Here is a 16771-nt window from a genome sequence, read left to right on the forward strand (position 1 = left end):
GGACTGGTGGAGAATAAAAAGCTTCTAGCCCCTCCAAAAATACAAAGCTGGGCTTTGCCTTGCCCTTGTAAAGTGAGGGCAGCCAGGAAGGGACTCAGCTGTAAAAGGTGATCACTGGTCTTCAAGACCCAGAAAGCTACCTTCACTATGTCCCTGACTGTGGTCACCCTCCCTGTCCCCAGCCCTGTTCAATGCAGGACTCGGGAGGCTCAGTGCCCTTCTATGGGCCCAGCCTCTACCTGGGAACCATAAAACAGAGTGTCTGTGGGTGACCCTGCCTCACTCTCCCAGGCCTGAAGACAATCGTGGGAGCCCTGATCCAGTCTGTGAAGAAGCTGGCTGATGTGATGGTCCTCACTGTCTTCTGCCTCAGTGTCTTCGCCCTCATCGGCCTGCAGCTTTTCATGGGCAACCTGAGGCACAAGTGTGTGCGTAACTTCACTGAGCTCAATGGCACCAATGGCTCTGTGGTGTCCAATGACCAGGTCTGGGACTCTTTGGACCTCTACCTCAATGACCCAGGTATGGACTCACTGTGCCTTTGGAGAGGGTGCTGGGAGGCCATCAAAACTGGACATCTTCCACCTAGGCTTCACCAGTGGGTAGGCTGGCCTTCAGGACCACCTAGCCACAGCTGGGGCTTGAGCCAGCTGGAGGTCAGAAGCAGGCCAGGGGTCGACTCCCACACCTGACTTAAAAAGCCACCTGTGATAGTGAGCACCTGTAATCCCAGCACTGGAGAGGTGGGGGCAGGAGAGTCCCTGAGACTCGCTGGTCAGCCAGACTCTCCAAACCAGCAAGCTCCAGGTTCACGAAAAGGCCGTGTCTCAAAAAATTAGAAAAATGGGAAACAATTAAGGAAGACACCTGACACTCAAGAGCATGCGTGTGTGCGTACACGTACACATGCACACACACCTACATGGTTTGGACTCAGGCTGAGTCCAGGTTTGACAGTGGTGAGGAGACCAACGTCCCTGGACCCCTGTGAGGCCTGAGTGGCACCATGCTTGGTTAAGAGCTTTCGACTCAGTGCCCTTGCCAAGTGTCCAGGCTGTTACTCCAGTGTGCACACACCCCGGGACCCTTCGAGAAGGCTGTGACCTGACCTGTGTGGTTGTGTGCACCCTTCCTTTCAGCCTCTCCAGGCTCCTGGGTGCCACCTCCTTCCGTAAGCCCCGTTCATCTAAATCAAAGGTAGATGCCAGGCCTCAAGGATGCAGAGAGCTCTTGTAAAGTGGGGGCCTCTTGCATACAAACACTATCGCCCACTGGAAAAGGAGCAGGCTGAAGGCTGAGTCACTGAAGTGGGTATGGCCCAGTCTGTGGCCTTGCAGAAATGAATGGTTCCAAACTTCAGCATGTGCCAGAATCACCTGGAAGGTTCCAGAAAACAGCCTACAGGCCCTGGCCTGCTTTTGAGTCGAGTGTAGCTGGCTATAGCCCGACCCATTCCTGGACTCTAATGTTAGTGGTCAGGCCCACGCTTAGATAAATGTTTCCCAAGACAGAGGTGGTTCATGGTGACCGATGGAGAGATGACCAGGGCAGGTGTCCTATGTGTTACCTGCTCTGGACCCAGCTCCATCTGAACACAGTGTTGCCATGGTGATCGGCAGGCATCTCTTCCTCCAGTTTGTGGTGTGGCAGTGGGTCACACAGTGACACAGCAGCCAAGTTGGAGCTCTGCCCAGACCCTTGCCTCCTGGCTCAGGGCCTCTCTTGGCCCTGGCTGCCCCCTTGAGTGGTGCCCTTCCAGCAGGGTGCGGAAGCTGCCTATAGGGACAGCTGAGCTCTGCCTGGGGCTTCCTGTGTTTTCAGGGGTGTATGAGACCCTGGCAGGGGCGTGGCAGAAAGAATAGGATGAGTCCAGAGAAGCAGCCAGGGCCACTGAGTCCTGGCCAGGCACAGGGGTTAGGTCCATGACAAGACAGGGAAGGAAAGTGTCTGGCAAGGATGACTTTCCCAAAACCCAGTGTAAGGCAGGCACCCAGAGGCGGGGTTACCCGTGCCGCTCACATCCAGGCTTTTCCTTGCAGACAATTATCTGCTCAAGAATGGCACCTCTGATGTGTTACTGTGTGGGAACAGCTCCGACGCCGGGTAGGTAGGACGCCTCTCGCGGCAGCTTTTGGCACTTTCCCAGCCGCTGCATCTGTTGACACCCCAGACAGCGGCACCTTCCCTAGTCTTCATTGCTGGCTGGAACCCTGGAAGCTTCCATACCCCTCCCCTGCGACAGGAGATAGCTGGTAAAGAAAGCCCAGGGACGGATCTGAAGGGAGGAGCAGGAGAGCCCTAAAGATGGGCTGGGATAAGGTATCACCCAGGGTACCGTGCAGTATCCTAACTAGACCTGGCCTCCATCTCAGCTCTGCCACCCTTCAGGGGTGAGTGTGGGCTCAGTCTAGCAGCTGGGCTTGTTCAAGGCCAAACAGAACACGAGCCTGCAGCCTGACTATGGTGCCTTGACATTTCCTGTCTCCAGGTACAATTTTTAGGGTGTGCATGGCAGTCTGGGACAGGGCAAGGGTTCAGTCTCATCATGGGAGGGATTGCTTCTTGTGTGAGGCCCTGGGCTCGTGTTTGCTGTCTCCATCCGCCATGGGAGAGATGTCTGGGGTGTGAGACATAGCAGCCCTTAGGAATATCCTGGCACTTGACAAATTTCTCCTACCGTAGTTCTGTGTCTGTGTGTGTGTGTGTGTGTGTGTGTGTGTGTGTGTGTGAATTGTGTTAAACAGGCACTTTTCCAGATGTAACCCTGTCCAGCCCTTCACCAAGTGATCCTACCTCTGCCTACACTTAGCCAAACCTTGTTGGTCCTCCTCTGCCTTTGAGGCTCCCACTGTGTTCAGCTCCCCATGGAGTGGACAGGCCAAGGAAGGGACTTGCACTTCCTCCCTGGGAGGAGGCAGCAGCAACATCAGCAGCCACCAGGAAGGGTGTATCGTGTGGGCCTTAGAGATTTCCAGTCGGTCCTGGAGAGAGGAAGATGGCAACCTGGCCCACCATGAACAAGATCCTGGGCACAGGCTCCAGAAGCCTAACACTGTTGGTGACCCAGCCTCAGCAGCTGGACACAGGCTGGGCTGCCCAAGGAAATGAGCCAGGGCCCCTCACAGCATGGTACAGTGTATGTCTGGTTACAGGACGTGTCCTGAGGGCTACCGGTGCCTGAAGGCAGGCGAAAACCCAGACCACGGCTACACCAGCTTCGACTCCTTCGCCTGGGCCTTCCTGGCTCTCTTCCGCCTGATGACACAGGACTGCTGGGAACGCCTCTACCAGCAGGTGCATGGGTGCCTGGGCTGACGGAGGGAGCTGGACATGGCCTCCAGGTCAGGCTACACAAATGACTAGCCAGGAACATTCCCAGTGGCTTTCCATTGGTGTGAGTTCCAGAGGGGACAAAGGAGAGAGCTGGAGGCTGGAGACTAAGTTCCAGTCCTTACAGAGGATGCTCCACTCTGTGGATGAGATATTCCTCCACCCTGGATGATGTAACACTCTCTTTAGATACAACATCCTCCCCATTATGTGAACTACCTATCTCCTTCTAAGCGGGGCTCTCTGCTGTGGGCTCACACATGCCCTACCACAGGTGGGACATACTTTTCTCCACCTGCGGGCTGTAGGACATAGACCACTGGCGTAGCCAGACAAGTGCCTTAGAAATGCCGTAACCCAGAAGGAGCCTCCGTGAGGGTGACTTGTGTCTCCTTGCTCCTCCAGACCCTGAGGTCCGCGGGGAAGATCTACATGATTTTCTTCATGCTCGTCATATTTCTGGGCTCCTTCTACCTGGTGAACTTGATCCTGGCTGTGGTGGCCATGGCCTATGAGGAACAAAACCAAGCCACCATCGCTGAGACGGAGGAGAAGGAGAAGCGCTTCCAGGAGGCCATGGAGATGCTCAAGAAAGAACACGAGGTGAGTGAGCAGTGCCCAGAGGGGTGGTGCATGCTGGGTAAGGTCAGCAAATGGTGCATTCTGGGTGAAAGACCTGGGCAAGGTAGTCCTGTTAGTGTGGTGTATACTGGGTAAAATTGTTCCCTATGACCACCACGTTTTCTAGGTAGAGGGTTAGTGCGAGCTGGGTGCGTGGATGGCTTCTCAGTGAATATGGCCTCTGTGGGCACTGCACATGCCTGGTACAAGGTCCACGTCCACGTGGTTTAGTCCAAGGATTCTTTCTGGTGATTCATGAATAAAGTACAAGGCTGGACACTTGAGCACTGGCCATTCTGCCCTGGCTCCCCACATTCAGCTTCCCCCGTGGCAGCTGTCGGAAGCAGCTGGAAACCAAGATGAAAGGGCTGGGGAAATGGCTCAGTTGTGTAAGTGCTTGCCACACAAGCGTAAGGATCTGAATCCAGTCCCCAGAACCTCCATCAAAAAGTAGTTGTGTGACTGTAACCCTACCACTGGGGAGGTGGAGATGGGCAGACCCCTGGGGCTCACTGGCAGCTAGCCTAGACTAAATCAGTGAGTCCCAGGTCCCAGTGAGAGATAACTCAAAAACAAAAACAAAAACAAACAAACAAACAAAAAAGTGGATGGCCCCCGTGGATAGTACTCGAGGCTCACCTCTGACCTCTGACCTGTACACACACAAGCTCACTCAGAGAGGACAGAATTCAAGAAAAGGACATTTGTGGCCTCTGTGTGTGCCTGCTGCCTCCAGTGACCTCCTAGAACCTTCTAGAAGATCCCCTGCCATTTTATTCTGCTACTTCCTCCGTTCACCAACAAACACCCCTTGCTCAACTGCCCATGCTCTTACTTAGGTACTTGCTCTCCCTTCCTGGTTCTTGATCTTTCTCAGGGCATCTTGGGTCTCCCTGGGATGACCTCCACAGCATCCCCCATCTGAGTCAAGTGTGGGAGTCTGCTTACTGATGGGGCCACCAAGACACTGAGAGATCCATGGCTCGCCTAAGCCTGCAGCTACCCTAGGCTTCTCCATGGCCAAAACACTCTTCCTTCCGTCTTTCCCCAGGCTCTCACTATCAGGGGTGTGGATACTGTGTCCCGTAGCTCCTTGGAGATGTCCCCGTTGGCCCCAGTCACCAGCCATGAGAGAAGGAGCAAGCGGAGGAAACGGCTGTCTTCCGGGACAGAGGATGGTGGGGATGACCGGCTCCCCAAATCGGACTCGGAAGATGGCCCCAGAGCATTGGTAATCCCGATTTGGTTCTGGCCCTTGCAACGTCCATCACGGTGGGCCCCTGACATGGTCACAGCCCCAAGCTTGACCTCCAAGAAAGGCACCATTGAACCCCTCCCAGCCCTCTAGTTTCCTACAGTCATTCTTAAAGTAGAGGAGAGCCAGGCTGGGTCTGCCTGTCAATGACGCCTCCTTCCTGGAGCTAGTGCTCAAGTATGGGGGCCAGGACTGGGGGGTGGGGCTGTGGTGTGGGGTGATAGGGGCTCCTAGTGCTGGTCCTACCTCTTGCTGCCTAGTCTAGTCCCACCTTCAGGCCCAGAGATACAGACATGAAGTCCGTAGAGACACTGGCAATGCAGAAGACACCCCCACCCCTCCCAAGCGCCCACTTAGTCCACCTGCTGCCGCCAGCAGAAACATCAGCATCCTGAGAATCTGAGCAGCGCTGACAGCCTGAGAATTAGGCGGAAGTGTAGGCAGAGCCACATGGGTTACAGCGCCCTCCCTGTGCCCTCAGAATCGACTCAGCCTTGCCCATGGACTTAGCCGGACATCCATGAAGGCCCGCTCCAGCCGAGGGAGCATCTTCACCTTTCGAAGACGGGACCAGGGCTCCGAGGCGGATTTTGCAGACGATGAGAACAGCACCGCGGGGGAGAGCGAGAGCCACCGCACCTCGCTGCTGGTGCCCTGGCCTCTGCGCCGTCCCAGTGCCCAGGGACAGCCCAGCCCTGGAGCCTCAGCTCCTGGTCATGTCCTCAATGGCAAAAGAAACAGCACCGTGGACTGCAATGGGGTAGTTTCTTTGTTGGGGACAGGTGATGCAGAGGCCACCTCCCCAGGGAGCCACCTTCTCCGCCCTATGGTGCTGGACCGGCCCCCAGACACGGTGAGCCCACCCCTGGCCTACAGGCATCAGCCCAGATTTGTCTCCCAGACTGGTGATGAGTACAGGTTCCAGACCTATGCTCTAAATGTTGATAAAACACCTACTGTGTGCTCCACTCCTAGAACATCTCTCCCCACATAGTTTCCATGCCAACAGGCAGGTAGACAAGTTAGAGGGGGATGGAAGGAGAGAGGGAAGAAAGAAAACTGTATGTAAACCCATAGGGTGATGTAGTGAGGAGGGAGTGGGATATTTCACACTTGATGGAGCATCAGTTCCTGGATGCCACAATAGACCTAGACCAGTGTCCCAGAGACCATGCGCTGTTTTGGGTGCCTTCTGGATTTGTGGGTCTGGAACAAGCAATCGGGGCTAGGTGGCAAGGGGGCACTCAGAGGACTCTAGACGGCAGCTGTTCAGTGAGTAAGAAATAGGCACTGACTAGCGCTTTGCTATCTGGTAACTCAGGGCCAGCCAAGGTTGTGAAGTGTGGAGAGGAGGGAAAGGAGAGAGGAGCTCCCAGCTGCCTTGCTAGGAGGCACTTAAGAGTAGAAGAGGAGCCAGGCTGCCTTCTACAGCGGGGAGGGCTGGTGCACTGAGTGGTTAGTGCCCAAGCCCAGGACATTAACTTGGGTTTGGATTCCAGATTGCAGCTTGCCAGCGGGATGGCTGTTAACACGTCTTTTCACTCCTCCGCACCTCAGGTGTCTCATCTGTGTAGTGGGTGAAAATACCCATCTTGGGACCATTGGGAATATGAAAATGGCTCGTGGTGGACAGGATTAAAGGCATATAGGACATGGTTGACACAGTTAAAATGTCATCGTGCCCTGCTATCGATCCCAAAGTATGTCACAGACAGCAAAGGTGCAAACAGCCTGGGGAAGAGCCTGTCTGGTTGTGGCACCGTGAGGTCAGTGATGACTCCCAACAGAGGAAGCAAATGTTTAGAGCCATTGTCAGCAAGGTACTAGTCATGAGAGGCCTGTCAGTGGCACACTGGTGACGGCCCAGTTGGCCGCAGGAGTCATGCTCCCCCCTGTCACTCCACACAGTGCCTGAAGAGCCCACTCAGGAAAGTGAAGGGTTTCTCACACATGTCCAGGACAGAGGACAGCGGCTGTCTGAGGAATCTTGGTCAGGACAGTGGAGATGGGGGTGGGGTGGGGCACGTGGCCACTAGCTGTGGGACTTTATATGGTTAACCATCTGTAGCCTCAATTTCCTGCAAAGTGGAAATAAGACTTAGCATGTACGTCAGCAGGTGGTAGGACCAAGAGAATTGAAACAGATCCAGGGCTTAGGCCAGATCTCTCCTCGTGAGCATGTCACTGTTCCTGTGTGTTGTTGACGTGAGTGAGCAAAGGCTTCTGGGATACGTTGCCAAGCATCCGAGTCTCATATAGGAAGTGAAGGGGAGGAACTTCAGGACCCGGAGGCGGGTGACCTTCAGGATTCATCACCTGGAGAGCAGGGTATCTGGCTTCCAGGAGCTCTGAGCTGGGCAGGCCCTGGGCTCTGGAGCCCCAGCCTCAGGCAGGCAGAGCTCAGCAGCCAGGAGCACTAATAGAATTTCCTAATCCCATTAGGGAGAAAATCATCTCATTGTGCTGCACATGTCGGGAGGAATCCAAGTTCACACACTTCATTACCGGGAACTCTGACTTCACCCATTCTCACTTCTGCAGGGCCCATTTGTAACTTTAAAGGGATTATCAGGCCAAGACGGAGTCGTTTGTAAGGTTAAAGGAATTAGCGACCAAGATGGAGACATTTGAAAAGTCAAAGGGATTAGCAGGCAGAAGCCCCTGGGAGTGCCTTCCCCACTCCTAGCTGGTCCCCAGTGAGCCCCTTTCTAGTCTGCAAACAGAGCCCGATGTTGGGTACATAGTGATCCAGGCGGCATAGGGAGGCAGGAGGAGCCCTCTCCGGGTCAAAGTGGCTCTGGATGAGCCCAGAGAGTGCCTGCCTGCCTGCCAGCTGCTGCCCTCAGACAGCCCGCAGCTCTGCTGCCAGCGTCCTTCTCCTTGCAAGCAAGCGGTTGTTGGAAGGCAACTCTATGCAAAAGTTCATAGAGTGAGCAGGGACCTGTGTGTCCCTTTCCACACGTGTTAGCGCTTTAACAGCGGGGCATTTATCCTCCGGATCTTTGTCTTGCTTTTACGTCTGTCTAACTCTTCGTCTTGGAGATGTTCGCATGGGAGTGCATGTACCCAGGTCAGCTTGTCGTTGTTGTCTGTATCAGAGGTCAGGGTTGGTCTGTGGCCATGATTGATTGTAATAATCTTCCTAGTGGCTGGTTGTTTAGTTTTGGTATTAGGAACGGTGCTGCAATGAACATCATTTCTCTGCAGTTTTCGTGTGCGTGTGAAAGTATTTATGAAGGTAAATCCCAAGACGAGGATTCTCAGGACCATTTGAAAACCTCTAGCAGTTGAAGAGAGAGGTGGCCCAGTGGTCATGAGCACCGACTGCTCTTCCGCATGAGTTCCAGCAACTGTGTGGAGGCTCACAACTGTGTAACTCCAGGTCCAGGGTCTCCAACACTCTTCTAGTGTTCATAGGCACCAGACACACACAGTGCACAGGCACACACATGCAGACAAAACACTTATACACATAAAATGATAATCATTAAAAATTAATGTTTCCTGAGTAGGTACAGTCACACTTCCTCCGAGGGACATGGTCTGCCACCAGCCTCAACTAAGCACCATGCTGTTTTTGAGTTTCTATGAATGTCAACCTAGTGTATGTTAGGGTTTTTTTCCCCAGCTTTCTTCTACCTTTAACTCCAGCGAACTTTAATTAAGATCATGTGTGTGTGTGCTCTGTGGCAGCCTCTGGCACTGGCAGGGCCCATATGGCATATGTACACTGGGAACACGGAAGGAGATGATGGCGGACGGAGGAACAAGGATCTGGGAGTTGTTAGCTGGAGTAGGGCTGGTTCTCCAAGTCCAGCATTCAGGATCCCATCAAGACCTCCATCCTTGGGGCTGTGATGTAGTTCCATGGTAACAGTGGCTAGAGTGTGTGCCTGGCATGCACAAAGCCCTGGGTTTGATCCCCGGCACAGCATGAGGTAGACATGGTGGTACACACCTGTTATCCCCAGCAGCACTTGAGAAGTAAGGGCAGAAGGATCGGGACCTTCATATGTGCACCTATCCACATAAATAAGTCAACAAATATCCACATAAATAAATAAATAAATAAATAAATGCCGTTTTAAAATTGAAAGAACACAAGAACAAGACTTCTGCTGTGCCTTCTTGAGTCCTGGCCAGCCTGAGCCCCTCCCAGGCTGATGCATGTCTCCTGGTTGCATGCAGACCACGCCATCAGAGGAGCCAGGTGGGCCCCAGATGCTGACCCCGCAAGCTCCATGTGCAGATGGCTTTGAGGAGCCCGGAGCACGGCAGCGGGCGCTCAGTGCTGTCAGTGTCCTCACTAGCGCCCTGGAAGGTCAGTGTCCCTGGTGTCCAAAACCTCCCCCATGTTCCCAGCAACCTTACCTCCATACTAGCCTACCCCAGACATGTCTTCTTCTGTCTGCCCCCACCCCCAGGCCCCCGACCTCCCCTAGACGTGTCTTGTGTCTGCCCCACCCTCAGACCCCGTACCTCTCCGAGACAGATGTCTGTCCAGCTATGAACGTTCGTGCCTGTTCTTCGGGTTCTTCTCTCGTTCTGCTCCTTCTTTTCTAGGTGTTCCCACGTCCATTCTGGACTGTCCCAGCCCTTCTCCATCTCACCCACCCCTCTCCCAAGCATACCCCAGTCTGTCAAGAACCAGCCTGAGTCCTGCATGCCCTTCCTGTTCTAGCCTGTTCTCGGCCGTTGTTGTGTCCACGTAGACTAGTACGGCCATATTGCATCCATCTTCGCTGGTCCCACACTAGGCAACTCCACTCACCTTCCAAGCCAGACTGGGTCCCCTGTTTTGTGTGTACATCCCAGGTGTATATGCATATGTTTTATAGCCTATCCCAGTACCCCATCCCAGTCTGTCCCATGTACCCACACATCAGAAGTTAGCTATTCTGCTTCCTGCCCTCCTTTGCAGCCTGTCCTGCTCTGAGCCTTCTTATATCTATGAGAGGCGATTGGCTTACATGAACCTGCATTCATCGTAATCTGTCATACCCTTGTTTTCCCCTTATCCATCTTAGTTTCCTATCCTCCCACATTTCCAGAGTAAAGAACTGAGACACAGGCCACCCATTGCCCTAGCCTTCCCTCATCGTACCACTGTCATTTAACACCTCGCCATCTTCCCAATGCAAGTCCCAAGACCTTTCTAGAATGCCACCAGATGCAGCCAACTTGATCGACAAACCCCGTTAACTCCCTGACTGTCCTCAGAGTTGGAGGAGTCCCACCGTAAGTGTCCGCCGTGCTGGAATCGCTTTGCCCAGCGCTATCTAATCTGGGAGTGCTGCCCTCTCTGGATGTCCATCAAGCAGAAGGTGAAGTTCGTGGTCATGGACCCGTTTGCTGACCTCACTATCACCATGTGCATTGTGCTCAACACGCTCTTCATGGCTCTGGAGCACTACAACATGACAGTCGAGTTTGAGGAGATGCTTCAGGTTGGAAACCTGGTAAGGACCACACGCCCTTGACTCTTAAAGGGGATCTCTGAAGGCCATGGCTTTCATGGGGAGGGGATTCTGAAGATCACGGGCTTTCAAAGGTGTGAGTCATGGAAGACTTCTCGGAGGAGGAAGTTTTAAAGTCAGGTTTAGGGAAGCAAAGATGTATAGATTTGCAGTGGGAGACTAGGGTTTGCATTTGTCCGCGTGCTCACGTGCTACGAAACCGAAGTGAGTAGGGGTGTCTGATGTGTAGAGACACGAGCCTCGATGGTGAATAAATGGAGAGGGAGTGCAGAAGGATGGGGCTGCTGTGTGGCAGAGGATTGCGCAGGTGAGCATCGGTGTTGTCGAAAGGGAAAAGTAAGGATGAGTGACTGGGTAGGGGAAGAAGGGAAGAATAGAAATGGGTTATTGCAAAGAAGTTGTGAGGGCTAAAGAGATGGGTGGATGGATGGGAGGAAGGTTAGAGAGGAGACTACAAAGGAAGGACAGATGGATAATTAAATATGGTGAGAGGAAAGGAGGACAGAAAGATGGACAGATGATTAGAGATGGTGGAATGACAGACAGGCATGGATAATTAAATAGGCCGGGGGTAGAGAAAGATAATTGGATATGTGGGTGATGTTAAGTGGATGATTTGAGAGTGGGAGGCGGATGGGTAGGTATTTAAATAGAAAAGGAAAAAAAGGGTGGACAGGTAAACAGATGACGTCTGGGTCAGTGGATGAGAGATGACGTCTGGGTCAGTGGATGGGGAGAGATGACGTCAGGGTCAGTGGATGGAGAGAGAGATGACGTCTGGGTCAGTGGATGGGGAGAGATGGAGTCTGGGTCAGTGGATGGGAAGAGATGGAGTCTGGGTCAGTGGATGGGAAGAGATGGAGTCTGGGTCAGTGGATGAGAGATGACGTCAGGGTCAGTGGATGGGAAGAGATAACGTCAGGGTCAGTGGATGGGAAGAGATGACATCTGGGTCAGTGGATGGGAAGAGATGACGTCAGGGTCAGTGGAAGGAGAGAGAGATGACGTCTGGGTCAGTGGATGGTTGAGAAGATGGCGTCAGGGTCAGTGGATGGTTGAGAAGATGGCGTCTGGGTCAGTGGATGGGCAGAGATGACGTCTGGGTCAGTGGATGGTTGAGAAGATGGCGTCAGGGTCAGTGGATGGGAAGAGATGACATCAGGGTCAGTGGATGGTCGAGAAGATGACGTCTGGGTCAGTGGGCAGATGAACAGACGCCGACTGTATCGGTGGGTAGATGGACAAACAGATAACTGGATGCAGTGAGTCAATCAAGGATGTGCAGAACCAGATCTGAATTCTGACTCAACCCTTACTAACTAGATACCTCAAGCAAATTACTTAATCCTGGTAATTGGCGCAATAAGTATTTGCTGAATTTAATAAATGCAAGAATCAGACAATGTGAGCCTCGTAGGAAGCTAATGAAGCCGAATAAGATAATGTCTGTAGCTTGCGTTCCTCCATCCTGTGTGAACAAGCCCTCGGCAGAGATGGGGGCTGTGCTTCTTGATGGTATTATTAAAGAAACTGACCCCAGAAGTCAAGATGTCTGGGTTCCTTCGGATAACTTTCTTGAAACCACATCAAGTTCTGCCTCTTCATTGTACAGATGGAGAAACTGAGGCAGGAGGGGTGGCACGGTGGATGTAAAATCAGGTATTCATCTACTGTATTGACACGTGAATACAGCCAGCTCCGTGCCAGAGGTCCTAAGCAGGACTGGCCAGAGTCCCATGCGATCATTGCTCTGGCCAGTGGGGAGGCCGCTAGCTGGGTCTTTAAGACCCAGCTGCTCGGGTGGCTCACACAGACAGGTAGACCTCACACGCAGTGCAATCTGTGGATATTTTCTTCCATTACTGCTTTATAAACCCAGAACTTTAAGTGGTCATTTGCAGACTTTTTCCCAACATTTTTCTAATCATGTGAGCCCATTTGGCTATTCTTGTACTTTCCTTCTTGCAAATTGAGGGGGAGGGAACATCTCAGCATGCGGAGTCTCGTGGTACAGCCAGGAATATTGCGTGGTCTTTGGTACATCTCGGCATGCAGAGTCTCATGGTGCAGCTGGGGATATTGGGTGGTCTTTGGCATATCTCAGCATGCAGATTCTCACGGTGCATGGTGGGTGTTAAGGGGCCATCAGGTGGTGGTTGTGAGCTTTAAGCGGAGCATAGTTTTCCTAAGTAGGACTGGGCAACAGTCAGATGTGATAGAGTCTTAGTGGCCTTGCTGAGCTTAACTTGTGACTGAATGACAGTTGTACCAAACCTGTCGCTTGGTTATTGATAACAGCTATGCTTTGTGCTGTTTGGATAGCTTTATTGCTACTATGTAAGGCTTTGGTTTTCTTGAATTTAATTCTATTTAATTAATTTAATAATAATTCTATTTCATTCTACTTAATATAGTCCAGGTAGTTTAAATATGAATGTAAAGACACAAAATCACCAAAATAAGCAAGGGAGGTAATTTTGGTTGGAGACAGACTCTCCAAGCGTGTCTCCACACACAGAGTCCATAGAAGAGAACTGGGAGATGAAACTGCTCGGCCCATTACTAATCAAAGGCAGCATCTGGAGAAGATAGGTTGAAAAGTCTCCCATTATGAAAGAATTAATAATACAGCAGATTGGGGCTGGGACTGAAGAGATGTCTCAGTGTTTAGGAGCACTCACTACTCTTGCAAAGGACACGGTTCTGTCCCCACTACTGTCTGAAGCTCCAGTTTCATATCTGACTCCTGGCCTCTGAAGACACTTGCATGTACACAAACATACATACACACACACACACACACACACACACACACACGCACACACACACACATGATAAATGGGTATATGGGTAGGTGGGTGGATAGTAGGTGGGTGGATAGGTGGGTGGATGGATGGATAGATAGATAGATAGATAGATAGATAGATAGATAGATAGATAGATAATCTTGAGAAAAAAAGAATAAGGTGGCAGATTTTCTACCACATATTATAAAACCAGAAACATGGGTTCTGGATAGATGGCCCAGTGGTTAAGAGCACTGACTGCTCTTCCAGAGGATGCAGGTTCAATTCCCAGCTCCTACATGGCACCTAGAAATTGTCTTTAACTCTGAGATCAGACACCCTCACACAGACACACATGCAGGTAAAGCACCAATGTAAATAAAATAAAAATTATTAAAAAAACAAAAAAATGATATCTCTTAATGAGGTCAGTGCTGTAAGACTGAAATATTGGGGATAAAGCAACCCTACTGGAGACTTGGTAACAGTATGTAAATCAGTAAGCAAAAAGTGATCAGCTAAGAGTTCTCTGACGGCATGGTCTCAGGATGCTGCCCAGTTAGGGAGTAGTACAAAGTGATCAGCTAAGAGTTCTCTGACGGCATGGTCTCAGGATGCTGCCCAGTTAGGGAGTAGTACAAAGTGATCAGCTAAGAGTTCTCTGACGGCATGGTCTCAGGATTCTGCTGCCGAGTTAGGGACTGGTACAAAGTGATCAGCTAAGAGTTCTCTGACAGCATGGTCTCAGGATGCTGCACAGTTTGGTCTTCTAGATACTTGCTGTCAAGTTTAGAGTTCGCTAAAGTCTCTACTGAAGTTTATAGAGGTGATGGTTTCCCCATGTGTGGTGAACTGGGGCTTTGTGCATTTTGAATGTGTCCACGACAAGTTCTAGAAACTTTTCTGATACTTTATACTGTGCATCGGAGCCATCCACAATGTCTCCGAGCTGCAGGACACAACAGGGCACGCTGCTTTCTTTATTCCAGTCTTCAGTGGCAGCCTGTCAGTGAACAAGACGGTGTCAGTAGTACCTCCACCTGCTTCTTCGATAATTGAATCCATCTTCCAAATCAGCATATTGAGTATCTGCTATAACTAACTCCAAAGGAAAAGAGTGGCTCTGAACCATCGACCAGGGCATCGGGGTTGAGCTCATCAGGTATATGAGGAGGGAGCGCAACCCAAATGCCAAGTTAAATAGTCCCCAAAGTAAATTATGGATTCGAACAGAGAATCTAATACATTGCCTTTAAATTCTTCAGCTACCTTTTAGTCAGCAGGAAGATGTATGATTAAGGTAAAGGTTTATTGTTGCTGTTGTTCGGGGTCAGTGAATTTGAGTGCCCATTCTGGAGCTTATACATACATACATACATACATACATATATATGTATGTATATATATTGCATAGATAGGTAGGCAGATAGATGATAGACAGACAGACAGACAGATAGAGAACCATAGCCGTATGTAGGTAGGGTTGATAATAAATATATTTCAAGACAGGCAGTAGTGGCGCACAACTTTAATCTCAGGACTTGGGAGGCAGAGGCGGATCTCTGTGAGTACAAGGCCAGCCTGGTCTACAAGAGCTAGTTACAGGACAGGCTGTAACCAAAGTTACAGAGAAACCCTGTCTCAAAAAACCTAAATAAATAAATTATATATATATCAATACCTAAAAAGAACCCACTTAACTATAACAAAAGAAAAGTTTTAAAAAATCATGAAAGAAGATTGCTCGCTTTGCTTGGTACTGTGTGTAAACCCAATGAAGTCACTAGTACACTATAGACACTGACATTACCACACTCATCTTCTAGAAGGACACAGAACTCAGGCCATAGTAAACCCTTACACATCAATAAGGGAAAAGATGGTCAACATCTGTCCTGGTTTCACTCCGTTGCTGTGGAAACCACTTGGACCAAAAGCAGGGTGGGGGTCTATGAGTTACTCTTCTGCGGCTGTGACAGAACACGTGACCAGCAGCAGCGTAAGGGAGAGTTTATTTTATCTGGTTCCTGTAGGCTAGACGCTCGTAATGGCAGGCCTTGAACTTACTCTAGAGCTGAGGACGACCTCAAACTCCTGATCCTCTGTCTCTCTCAGTTCTGGGATTATAGACATGCACCATCATGCCCAACTCCTAAAGTATTCCTTAATTTAAAAATAAAAAATAAATGACAAGCTAGGAACATCAACAGTACATATAGCAGCTTGGGAGGTAGCATCTCTAGTCTAAAAAGTATATTTATATACAATTCAATAATAGGCAAACACTATTATAGGACAATTAGCAAAGGCTATGAAGAGCAGGTTTGGCAAAAGAAGAAATACAGAAATAATGGAATGGCTGATAAACCAGCTGTGTGCTGGGAACAGGATGAGCAGTTAGAGGGAGAACGTTGTCATACACCGCTCGCGGAGTTGGTTAAAACCTGTCTCTGAGGATCAGTCAGCCATATCAGAATCCCTAACAATGGCTGTTGACACCATTCCAGGCCTAAAACTACCCGATGGAAAGAACTAAGCAATATGTCCAGAAAACGGTTTTCATTATGACAGTCTTTCTAAGAGAGGACATTGTCTGTCGTGGAGAATTGGTTAAACTTGCATGGCTCATCTCTGCCATAGAATAACAACAGCAAGAGAAAAGGACACTGGATTGTTTTAGTTAGCATGGAAAAGGGCCACGGTGTCACATGTTAAGCTCAGGTTTAGTCTCCTAAAAGAGGTCAAGACTGGCCTGGGCTATATGAACCCCCTTTAAAACTTATAAAAAAAAATTTTTATCATTTGTGTATGAGAGTTTTGCCTTTATGTCTGTATGTGCACCACATGTGTGCAGTTCCCAAGTTGGCCAGAAGAGGGAGTCAGATCCACAGACCTGGTGTTACATCCAGTTGTGAGCTGTCATTTGGGTGCTGGGAATTGAACTCAATACTCTTTTAGTAAAAGCAGTCTGTGCTTTTATCAGTAGAATCACCTCTCAAGCCCCAAGCCCCACTGCTTAAGGTTCCCCAGAAGTCTCCCACTTGCTGGACTGTCTCCATCAGCACTGATAGGGAAGTAGGAAGCCATCCTCAGAACCCACTGAACATCCAGGGCTTTTCAGATCTGAAGCAGCCCTTGCCTAGGTCAGGTGCTCTCAGCCCCACTCGGAAGTTAGGGTGCTTGCTGCTGGCAGTAACCACCGTGCTCTCTTGGGGTTCCACATGGAGCGTCCACTTCACATTCCCTAACTCTCGGGTGACTTTGTCCCATTTCATATATGAACCTGCTCAGATGGTGAAAGT

General features: G+C 50.6%; 1 protein-coding gene across 6 annotated transcripts in view; it reads left to right on the forward strand.

Annotated features, from left to right (window-relative positions):
* Scn5a (sodium voltage-gated channel alpha subunit 5) overlaps positions 1-16771 on the forward strand; it is a 95335-nt gene that overhangs the window by 37982 nt on the left and 40582 nt on the right. For all 6 annotated transcript variants that reach the window (XM_087905154.1, XM_087905156.1, XM_087905158.1 and 3 more), the window contains exons 7-14: positions 292-522; positions 2040-2103; positions 3153-3294; positions 3736-3933; positions 5003-5182; positions 5688-6059; positions 9395-9527; positions 10427-10665. In XM_087905154.1, the coding sequence (XP_087761280.1) occupies positions 292-522; positions 2040-2103; positions 3153-3294; positions 3736-3933; positions 5003-5182; positions 5688-6059; positions 9395-9527; positions 10427-10665 (1559 nt within the window). The remainder of the gene's footprint in view (positions 1-291; positions 523-2039; positions 2104-3152; positions 3295-3735; positions 3934-5002; positions 5183-5687; positions 6060-9394; positions 9528-10426; positions 10666-16771) is intronic.

This window comes from Myodes glareolus, chromosome 4, assembly GCF_982192425.1.
Source record: "Myodes glareolus chromosome 4, mMyoGla1.1, whole genome shotgun sequence".
Classification (NCBI taxonomy): Eukaryota; Metazoa; Chordata; class Mammalia; order Rodentia; family Cricetidae; genus Myodes; species Myodes glareolus.